The sequence below is a fragment of the Mytilus edulis genome, chromosome 4 (genome assembly GCF_963676685.1).
Source record: "Mytilus edulis chromosome 4, xbMytEdul2.2, whole genome shotgun sequence".
In the NCBI taxonomy this organism is placed as follows: domain Eukaryota; kingdom Metazoa; phylum Mollusca; class Bivalvia; order Mytilida; family Mytilidae; genus Mytilus; species Mytilus edulis.
In genome coordinates this window covers 28,403,078-28,415,696 of record NC_092347.1, presented here as the reverse complement: position 1 = coordinate 28,415,696, position 12,619 = coordinate 28,403,078, and the positions used below count along the sequence as shown (strand labels likewise).

Below are 12,619 nucleotides of genomic sequence, written 5' to 3'. Positions count from 1 at the left end.
TAACAAAGACAGGGTGCGTCTAAACACTGCTAAGGACTCCTTAGTGCACTAAGGACTTATAACATGCCACTATAGGACTAGATTGGGTGCTGTTACATGTAATTTCTTTTTATATTATGGTAGAGATTGATATTTAATGCATAAATTTCAAATTTTATAGAAAAATAATCATAGATAAATAAGATATTCAACATTATTTAGGCAGGTGCCTGTTTTTCTTTGATATGCCGAAAATCAATGAACCGTTTGACACTTGTCAAATTACATAACTGATTACACGGGAATCCTGCTATCTGTTGTGTTTAATCAACAAGATTGGTAAAGTTGGATTCTAATAAATGAATTGTTTCTGAAATTTTATTAATGATTTTTTTCAGAATGACGAAGTATTTTCTCAAGTGTATTTTGTATTTCTTGAAAATAATATTTCCACCAGAGCAATATATATCTAAAATGTTGGGTTTTTTATTTGATGTTTATATTAATAAATGACTGAAATATATATATTTTTTAAATATTTTAATTCATATATATATTATACAGTTATTTAAATTACATTTCATAGATCAGACATACAAATGTTCAAAATCGCGTTTGAGTTCGAGCAACCATTGGTCTTTTTGTTTGACATGGTTTCTTCGCAAGTCTCTGAGGTAATGGCATGGTAAAGTCAAACAGAGTATTGTCACTGTTTTTGCTTTTATTGAAGTCAAACTAGACTTGTCACTGTTTTCGTTAGCTTTTTGAAAAAGGCGATCGTTTTTTATCAAATTATAAAAATTATAGGAAGAAAGGTCTACTGTGCTGGATGTGATCAGGAAGACCCATCATCAAAACGGCTATGACAGAGAAAACAAGTTAACAACATGGATTTCCAGAGATTTATCATGTATTACATCTATGGGTAGATCTATCACACACATCCACTTACGTTGATAAAAGATAAAACAGATGTTAAGATCGATCTACCAAACACATCCACTTCGATTTATCAGACCCTTGGTAAAACAGATTCCAAGGCCGATCTACCAAACATCCACTTACTGACCAGACTGTTGATAAAACAGATGTCAAGTTCGATCTACCAAACGACATCCACTTTTTCATTAGACCCATGATAAAACATATGTCAAGGTCGATCTACCAAACACATCCACTTATTCGTCAGATTCCAATTAAGGCCGATCTACCAAACACATCCACTTATTCATCAGATTCTAAGGCCGATCTACCAAACACATCCACTTATTCATCAGACTCTAAGGCCGATCTACCAAACACATCCACTCATTCATCAGATTCCAAGGCCGATCTACCAAACACATCCACTTATTTATCAGATTCCAAGGCCGATATACCAAACACATCCACTCATTGACCAGAATGTTGATAAAACAGATGTCAGGGTCGATCTACCAAACACTTCCAATTATTCATCAGACCCTTGATAACACAAATGTTAAGGTCGATCTACCAAACATCCACTCATTGACCAGAATGTTGATAAAACAGATGTCAGGGTCGATCTACCAAACATCCACTCATTGACCAGACTGTTGATAAAACAGATGTCAAGGTCGATCTACCAAACACATCCACTTATTCATCAGATTCTAAGGCCGATCTACCAAACACATCCACTCATTCATCAGATTCAATCTAATTAAATTGTCATCAGATTCCAAGGCCGATCTACCAAACACATCCACGTATTCATCAGATTCCAAGGCCGATCTACCAAACACATCCACTCATTGACCAGAATGTTGATAAAACAGAAGTCAAGGTCGATCTACCAAACACATCCAATTATTCATCAGACCCTTGATAAAACAGATTCCAAGGCCGATCTATCAAACATCCACTTACTGACCAGACTGTTGTTAAAACAGATGTCAAAGTCGATCTACCAAACACATCCACTTATGCATCAGACCCATGATAAAACAGATGTCAAGGTCGATCTACCAAACACATCCACTTATTCATCAGATTCCAAACACATCCACTTATTCACCAGATTCCAAGGCTGATCTACCAAACACATCCACTTATTCATCAGACCCATGATAAAACAGATGTCCAGGTCGATCTACCAAACACATCCACTTATTCATCAGATATCAAGGCCGATATACCAAACACATCCACTCATTGACCATAATGTTGATAAAACAGATGTCAGGGTCGATCTACCAATAATCCACTTATTGACCAGACTGTTGATAAAACAAATGTTAAGGTCGATCTACCAAACACATCCACTTATTCATCAGACCCTTGATAAAACAGTTGTCAAGGTCGATCTACCAAACACATCCACGTATTCATCAGATCAGACCCTTGATAAAACAGATTCCAAGGTCGATCTACCAAACATCTACTTACTGACCAGACTGGTGATAAAACAGATGTCAAGGTCGATCTACCAAACACATCCACGTATTCATCAGACCCATGATAAAACAAATGTCAAGGCCGATCTACCAAACACATCCACTTATTCATCAGATTCAAAGGCCGATCTACCAGACACATCAATTTATTCATCAGATTCCAAGGCCGATATACCAAACACATCCACTCATTGACCAGAATGTTGATAAAACAGGTGTCATGGTCGATCTACCAAACATCTATTTATTGACCAGACTGTTGATAAAACAGATGTCAAGGTCGATCTACCAAACGCATCCACTAATTCATTAGACCCATGATAAAACAGATGTCATGGTCGATCTACCAAACACATCCACTTATTCATCAGATTCCAAGGTCGATCTACCAAACATACACTTATTGACCAGACTGTTGATAAAACAGATGTCAAGGTCGATCTACCAAACACATCTACTTATTCATCAGACCCATGATAAAACAGATGTCAAGGTCGATCTACCAAACATCCACCTATTCATCAGACCCATGTTAAAACAGATGTCAAGGTCGATCTACCAAACATCCACTTATTCATCAGACCCTTGATAAAACAGATGTCAGGGTCGATCTACCAAACACATCCACTCATTCATCAGATTCCAAGGCCGATCTACCAAACATCCACTTATTGACCAAACTGTTGATAAAATAGATGTCAAGGTCGATCTACCAAACACATCTACTTATTCATCAGACCCATGATAAAACAGATGTCAAGGTCGATCTACCAAACATCCACCTATTCATCAGACCCATGTTAAAACAGATGTCAAGGTCGATCTACCAAACATCCACTTATTCATCAGACCCTTGATAAAACAGATGTCAGGGTCGATCTACCAAACATCCACTTATTGATCAGACTGTGGATAAAATAGATGTCAAGGTCGATATACCCAAAACATCCACTTATTGACCAGACTGTTTGTTTTTGCCTCTTTTTGGCCCTTAATTCCTTAACTGTTGGCACCATAACCCCTACTTGTGGTAATAAACATTTTGGTACAATTTCAGAGCAATCGAAATACTTATACACAAGTTACTATCCTGAAACTAGAAAATAAATTTGAGAATGGAAATGGGGAATGTGTCAAAGAGACAACAACCTGACCATAGATCAGACAACAGCTGAAGGCCACCAAATGCTTGTTATGGACCCCTTTTGGGCCCCTTATTTCTAAACGGTTGAGTCTTTATTTTGTGGTATTGAACTTTCTTAGAGATTTCATAGAGATCCATTCACTTAAACTCAACTTATTGTCTGGAAACCGAATTTGTCTTCGGATGATGACAACGATGACATCATGGCATTATACAAACCCAAAATATTTTTGTAGTCGTATAATAAAATGCTCCACAAAGCACAGCTTGATACGACTGCAGAGGTCGAACCCTGAACAGTTGGGGCAAGTATGGACACAACATTCAAGTTTGATACAGCTCTGAATTTGGATTATGATTAAATAGTTGACACAGCATAGGTTTCTGACACAGAATGAATGTGGTCTAAGAACTTAAAATTTTTAAATTGGACATTTACCTTTTATGGTCTAATATCCAAAATCTAAATACATGGTTAGATTCAGCATATCAAAAAAAACCCAAGAATTCAATTTTTGATGAAATCAAATAAAGTTAAATTTTGAACCCTTTAGACCTCAATAATTCATTTTTTAATGAAATCAAACAAACTTTAATTTTGGACCCTTTAGGCCCCTAATTCCTAAACTGCTGGGACCAAAAACCCCCAAATCAATCCCATCCTTCCTTTATTGGTTATAAACCTTGTGTTAAAATTTTATTGATTTCTGTTTGTTTATTCTAAAGTTATTATATCACTGTCTTCGGACGACGCTGTCGACAACGTGAAAGCACTATACGACCAAATTTTTTTAATTTTTGCGGTCATATAAAAACAGGTTTTATCCATTATTTTCTACATAAGAAAACACCTGTATCAAGTCAGGAATATGACAGTTCTTACTTGTTATCTATTCCTTTAATGTGTTCGAGCTTGTGTTTTTTTATTTGATTTTTTCCGTGGAATTTCATTTTTTTTGTGTTATTTACTTTTCACATCTTTTTATTATTTCAATGCCTGTACAAATTAAGTGTGACGTACAGCAAATGAAACAACCAAGCCTATTTTGATTCCTTACAATTTCAACAACTTTCAAAATTTACAATGGTAAAACGGCTCAATATCTCAAACTGCAAAACTTACACAGCTCAAAGGAGTTCAGTGTACACACATTTTAATGTAGTTTACAATTATAATAAAATCTTGTTCTTAATTAGTAAAATTTTATCAATAACCCTTACTCTAATTATTTAATAAACAAAGGTGCATTGAACTGTCTGCACAACAGATCTAAAAACAATTGGGTATCATAAATCTCTCTAATGAACATGTGATAAATAAGACAAGAAATCAAAATGTAAGTACATATTTATTTCCAGTTTAACGAGAAGTCTCGCTGCCTGGACAACGGTCATGTGACAAACAGATGACAACAATGATGAATCCCTCTTTACAACGGTAATAAGCCGGACTAAAAAAAGATTGGACATACATACAAAAGATGTATTTACATGAAAAGGCTATACTAAATTAGCTACGATTTAGAAATATTGTACGGGAAAAGTAAACACTATAACAATCTTCTCAGTACATATTTCATTCAGATTACCGGTACAAGTAGATTAAGATTTGGTCAACAGAAAAATAGATTTTTATACATATACATATTCTTAAAAAGACAAATATAATATTATAAATTATCACAAAGTCAATATAGAACAAACAATATACGATCGCAAACGTTTTTGTGGTCGTATAAAAATAAGTACTTTGAAATAAAATAGAATCTGTATGTTCATATAAATACAAGAATCAGAGATATAATCAAATGCAGCCTCGGAACACAGCTACCTCAATTGAAAGGTTTTTAAAAATATGTATCTTTTTGATCAAAATAAGTTTTTAGCTAGGTACAATAAATCTGACATAGATGGTCTTACATCATGGCTTTTAACCAATGCTTATATGATTAAAGGTTGTGACAAATTTACAACACTGATTTTGATTTAAATGCTTTCACATCAAACTTTGATAAATAAAAAATTAAATCTGTGATTAAAGTAATTATATATATTCTATAGCAACTAGAAGCAAATCTAGAAAAATGTTATTGTCATAGTCAACATAATCTTACATAAAGAAAACAATAATTTCATAAAATCAATAAATTAAAAAATCTGGAGCTGCAAAGTGATTCAGCAGCAACAATAAAAATACCTTTGTTTTCATGACAGGGTTGGTAGAAAGACAATTATTTTATTCTCAATTAGTTACTTAGACTATCAGACTAAATAAAATGGTGTGTAATCAATAAACCACATCTCAGATAGGAAAAGTAGCATAAATATTGGTATTGTTAGGAAATTTATTATTTGGGATTAAGTCAACATTAATCTACATTTTTCTTCTTTGTATATAAAACTACTACACCTTTAATGAATGCATCAATAGAACAGTTAAATATTATATTTTTGTGACTGGTTTTCATTGAGTTTAGGACAGGTGATAATGAAATTAAGTAAAAGTCTTTACAACAAATTATATATCAAACCATGACAAGATTTTATGTAAAAAAAAATGAATAAAAAAAGACTTTCTACGCCAAATCATTACATTTAGAAATAAAAGTTAAAAATATTAAAAACTTCATTTCTCTCAAATAAACAAAGTGAGAGTGTAATGAAAATATGAACAGATTACCTGATTTTAAAAGCTTTTTAATTAAGTTTGTTTACAGGTATATTTCTTAGGACAGAGAAACCCTGATAATGAAGAAACCAAAACTGTATAGTGTACATGAAAATTGACAATAATCCTGCTGTTACTGTTTAATTTTTATAAATCACCATATTGAGTTTGAAACTACTTTCTTATTTTCCAAAACTGATCCCAATATTGTTTACTCATTTTTCTAAAAAAAAAAAAAAATGGTAATTAAATAAATCTAACAGTGTTGATCCAAATCATTTGGACTGTAAGAATTTTTATGATTGACCCCTAACAGTTGAAGGAATACTCCATTGAACAAATTTATCAACCCCTTAAAATGCCAGCAAAATGAATATTGTTTATAAAGTACTTTCATTTTTTGTTTGCCTTTACCAACCAAGTCTACAAGTTTGTCCCTGTAATACCTATTAATTACAGGTAAATTTGTCATGGATTGTAATTGTTATACCATCACAGTGTGTGTTATTCTATAGCTATTTAATTCTAATAAACTCTTATAAATAACAACAAAAATAAATAGAATTTGTATTATACATGTAAAGTGCAATAAGAAACAAAAGTTTTTGTTACCGGTATCATAAATAGATTGTTCTTTAACAAAGAAAGTACATATTTGCCATTCTAAACTATTTGTGTGTTTATTAAAGAAAACACACATATAAACATAGGTAATCTATGATTGGAAAGTATGTCTCAATATTCTTTTGACTAAAAGCTCAGTTACTACTCGAGCCTAATTTCAATACAAGATTAAATTATCCAACTTCATAAAGATGCAATATGAAAATTGGGTGTAATACAGACCAAAGTCGATGAAGTGTAGACTATAGGTCAGAGTGACCTTTTATTGCCTGAAGGCTGACAAACTCTCAAAGGTAAATTGCTTAACAATTAGAGATGATCCTCTAATTTAAAGGTGTCAAAATATGACTCTGTTACCTATCTTTACAAAGTCAGTGAAGCATGAAAAGTAGGTAACAGAAACCCACTTTTGCCAGGATGCCTTTAACTTAACACTCATTTGAACATTTGAACATTTGATTAATTCCATTACCTCTTGCTTCTGAGATATATAGGTTAATGTGAAACTCCACAAGCCTCTATTTGGCATTAAACTATAGCCAAAATCATTGAACCATGAAATACTCTTCTCATAACCTTCTTGTAATGCTTTTTATTTCCTTATATGAACACTAAGATGCAAGTTTATATTGATGTCAAAGGTACTCAAAAAGTTCACCTCACCTTTTATCAGGTGAATTGAAAATCAAAAGATTAATTATAGTATAAATAAAGAAAACAAGTCTTTTTAAAAATTTAACAATAGAACAAAATAAATATAAAATAAGACTAAAAGGCAGCTGTGTTCAATAGAGAATTATAAATATAGCTATAGGGATTACATTAACAGTCTACAAGAGCACATTTAGAGGGACATCAAATGAAGAAATGATACTCAGCATCACCATTAATGAGCAATATATAATGAAAAAATGTAATATCATGATTCGTAATTTACATTTGTACATATGAAGTGTATGTTATGTTAATTTAGACAAATTACTCACGAAAAAACATTACAATTTACAAATTTTTTGAAGTAATAAACACAGATGAGTTATTTAACTGGTAAGATTAACAAAATGGACAATAAATGAAGGCAAATGTTCTCACACGTTCTTCATGTCTTAACATGGCATACTGTGAAAGAAATCAAATGTAAAAATTACTCAGCACTAAAAATTGTTTAAATACTAACTTGACTGAATTTGCCTACATATATGAGATAATAAAACAAAATGAAACACACAAAACCTTGAGTTATCAGTTATCTAGTCATTTAGGAGATCCTATCATATCTGAACTATGAATATATTATATGGCCTGAACAAAAGGAAAAACAGGTAAAATCTCTTTAACAATTGTACTTGCAGCTTCCACTTCTCCCCAACAATTATACAGGAAAAAGTCCCATTATTTATTTTCAACTTTACCAAAACTTCTCCCTGTAACAAAATTCCTTGAGCCTTCTATTTCACTTAAAGCAAACTTTGTTATTTTGACAGGAGTTTATCATTTTCAGGATGCATCTTTAGTTTTTCATTCATTTTTAACAACTGACCCCTTTTATTTTACTACTGGTATATTATATGTCTGTCAGAGAATTATAAGATTTTAAATATATTTCAAAATATTTGCAGAAATGTCTTTCAATATTTTCTTATTTATAGATATAAGAAGATATGGTATGAGTGCCAATGAGACAACTCTCCATCTAAGTCACAATTTGTAAAAATTAACTCATTAGGTAAAAGTTTGGTCTTTAACATGGTGCTGCCCTTGGCTCACAGCACATTTATCATAGTGAAATGGCCTTATCTTGTAAGTGTTTTGTGCACGCTTAGAGTTGGTTTCACAAAACAAACTTACGATTAAGATTGATCGTAAGTCATGAACAATTCCATATACTTAAGATCTTAGTCGTAAGTTGTTTTGTGAAACCAACTCCTGATTAGTATAGAAATACTGTGACTAGATAATTTCAGTTGACAAACTATTTACACAGTGCAAACTACTATATGTCCATGTGAATTCCTTAAAACCACAATTTTTCATCCATAAATTTATATATTTTGTGATAACTTTTGATGGCAACTATCATTCTTAAAAATCAAAAGAATTTTATTATTTATCATTTCAGTAATTTTCCAAAATATTATTGTCTAAAATAAGCCTTACTTATTTATGACAGATAAAATTTGATAGAAGTAGACGATCATATTTGGTATCAAATTATTTTTCTCTAGATATCCTATATAATTCGTTCAGAAGATTCATCCAAACCTTTGTGTTATGATTCATAGAATAAATGAACAATGTTCACACATATAGCACTTGTATGCTTTACTGGGTATGGCATTCACACTCACACAAGTTCATTCCACCAGATTTATATACTGATATTTATATTACAGAATTGTCTGCTATTAATTTATCAACTTGTATATAGAATAAATATTTATGATTACTAAAACAAAATTTTATAGATAAACGCTGCCATTTAGATCAATGCTTGAATAAACATTTAATTAAGCCGTAATTGATATCCAATATTACATTACTTTGGAATCTGACCTATGTGAAATAAATAAAGCTGTGCATTCTCTGTAAAGCCTCTAATTGAAACTTTAAGGGGTAAATAACAAATTTAAATAGTAAAACTTTCAGAATTTCTTAAAAATACATTATTCTTGTGTATTCAACACTTTAACTTTTAGTTGTTTGTGAATTGTATTCTAAGATCTTAATGTTTAATCTAAATGTTTCAAAGTCGATGAGATTTCTGTTTTAAACCTGAAGAAAGTGAAAGTAACATGTTGTTTTGGCCAATTAACTTCCCTGTCTTTCATTTTGTAAGGATATTATATATTTTAGAAGTAAATGAAATAAAATAATTTTTGCAGCAATTACACTATTCAACACTACTTTTTAGTTATTTAGAGTTGAAGCAAGTATACATTGTCCCAAAATATAAAAATAATGTTTAGAAAGTCTAGAAAAAGATCAAAATATCTGGATTCCTCAATTAGTCTATCCATGTCACACTAAATACTAAGTATTAAGAATTCAAAGCATTTACATTGTCAAACATATCAATCAGTATCTTTATCAACGGTGCTTTGGCTACATTTCATCAAAATTGGTTAGAGCCAAAGTCATAAGCATTAGTTTGCTTCAACAAATAGAAACGACTCCTTAACTCTCTAAAGTGGATGGTTACATACAATGTTAGTCCTTACTAAAACTTTGAAATACATGATATTATAACAAATATTAGAACATGAAATTGTGATGTCATAATCCTAGCTTTATAATATTTAGATAATATTCAAAACAATATGTAGTGTCACCATGCCATTTCAATAAAACAATTGACTGAAACATAAATAAAAACGCTGCGTCAGAAAGTACATGTCATATAAGATTTACAGTACTTTTTTTATACACAGAAAGAGATTTTTAAAATCCCTTTCTCAACCACTAGCTATCTATTGCAAAACAAAAATGACAAATAAACTTTGATCAAACAATTAACGAGAAACATAACAGTAATACTTAACAAACAGCACAGTACCCAGCACGTTCATCAGTCAAGGTCAAATATAAACTAACTTCATAGGTCAAGGTCAAATATAAACCAACTTCATCAGTCAAGGTTATATATAAACCAACTTCATCACTATTCATCAACTTTCTTTTACATTACATTAAATACAGGTGTATATTGTTGTCACATTCTAAAACTTGAAAAGCATGATTCAGCTTAATACATTGACAATTTTACATATCTATTTTAAACTGTTACAAATGTATTCCTTTTCTAAAACAAAATGTTTAGAAATATAATTTATTCACATGATCAAAGATGAAATTTAAAATATCACAATAACACATAAAATTTCGAAGCTCTGTATCCTTGATCATGTGCTTAACATTTTGTTTTAGAAAGAGAAATTGTGTATCACTACTTGGCTTTTTTAAAATAATATCTCACTTCATTCAATGCTACCAAAAAAAAGTCATTTTCTTTTGTCTCTGTAAAATAGGTTATTTGAATATGTTTATTACCCTGAATGAGGATCATTTCAATGGTATATTTGATTGGATCATTCTCACTGAAAAGTCAATTATCCAAATTAACTAGGAAATGCAGCAGAGACAAAAAGACACATGGTCATCATATTATGACTTAGTTAATGCCCATATTAAAATGCTTTCTCTTACACAATGTATAACAGTAATGACAATGTCACCTAATGAAGTTGGTTTACATTAAATAAGGATGGAATGTCATAAGCTTTCAGATCACCAAAATATAAAGGTTCTTCTCCTCCTGTTCTTGGTCACCACACAAGGAAGAATAAGTGATGGCATCCTACAATCTATCAAGTTTGAATGATTCTTCAGTAGCTGGATCAGTTAAATTATTAGGATCCGATAGCAACTGCAATTCTTGTAAATCTAATGGGTCAAGTCCAGCTTTTAAAGCTTCCACAGAAGGAAAAAGGTCCGTATCAAATCCATCAGGCATTCCAGTTATAGCATTTCCTAATTCTTTAGCAAAGTCTTGCTGTTTACAATACAAATCATCAGCACCTAAAATATAAATAAACAATTAATGTCAAGACCTGTAAACACCATTTCTAGACTATCTTTAAATAGATTATTTTAAGTACTACTCATCATGTTGCTTTACAATGCAAAGAATATATATTCCAATACAGATTCAATATTGTAAAAGCGTACACAGAAAATATTGTATGAATTTTATGTGCAACTACTTTATTTCAACCCATGTATTTGTGTATAAACTTCGAATTGTTAGTTCAATAATATTTTCTGTATCTGTGAAAAATGTAAATTCTGGTCTTACATACCTGAGTTGTAGCATGATTTTATTTTCAAATTTAAAACATAAGTATTGAATCTCTCTTCAGATATGAGCTTTAATGGGATTTACCTATTTTACAATATCAGCCATTGTATTTTGTAGACCATATATTAACCCTTCACATATATATACGATTGATCATCTGGGCATTTTATTGCATTTTTTTTTGTGTGTAACTCAACAGATTTATCGATTCCTGTAGTGGTATTTGCAAAATATTCCAGTCTTGTGAAGACATTTCCCCGTCCAGAGAAATTTAACCTTTTCTCAATGTTTTATTTTTCGCAAATACCCCTCCGGACACATATTAATCTGTACAAATATTGCATTGCACCAAGTCATTAATGAAACCTTCTACAAGTTGTTGCTAAGAACTATTTTTGTGCAAAGGGTGTGGCATTCTAATAGCACATGTATCATATCAGATGTGTATGAGTTTTCTCTTTGCAATAAAGATTAGAATATAATTATGTTGAATGTATGTCATATTAATTATAGGTGTTAAATGTCATTTTCAACTAACTAGTTTAATTTCATATAAGTAGTATTGATACAGAGATTGGTGTAACAATGCTATCCTTTATCACATACTAGAACATGATTGGATGTACTTTCATTACATTTAAATTGGTAATGTATTTATAAGTCATTTGTTGTTCAAATTGTAAATGCTGAAAAACACTGTAACCTACAAAACCTTTAACTATGAATACCTTACGGTATCCATTGTACAAGGAGTATGTTGAATAGCACAAATCTGTTTTTAATTGACAGTTGTTGACCCAATTCAAAACTTGCTCAGTCTTTATTATCTCTTAAGCTTATTTAAAATCCCTCCGCAATGAAATTAGTTTGCTCGTCTCATTCTTATGCATTTAGTTCAGGCAAGATACCTTATTATCGCTATTTTGCCCATT

At 31.3% G+C, this 12,619-nt stretch overlaps 1 protein-coding gene across 6 annotated transcripts in view; it reads right to left on the bottom strand.

Annotated features, from left to right (window-relative positions):
• Positions 1–6,436: 6,436 nt before the first annotated feature.
• LOC139519333 (CREB-regulated transcription coactivator 1-like) overlaps positions 6,437–12,619 on the bottom strand; it is a 46,384-nt gene continuing 40,201 nt past the window's right edge. For 3 of the 6 annotated variants that reach the window (XM_071311331.1, XM_071311332.1, XM_071311334.1), the window contains one exon: positions 6,437–11,407. In XM_071311331.1, the coding sequence (XP_071167432.1) occupies positions 11,187–11,407 (221 nt within the window). In that variant the 3' untranslated portion in view covers positions 6,437–11,186. The remainder of the gene's footprint in view (positions 11,408–12,619) is intronic. The other 3 variants (XM_071311329.1, XM_071311328.1, XM_071311333.1) reach the window with 3 other exon arrangements.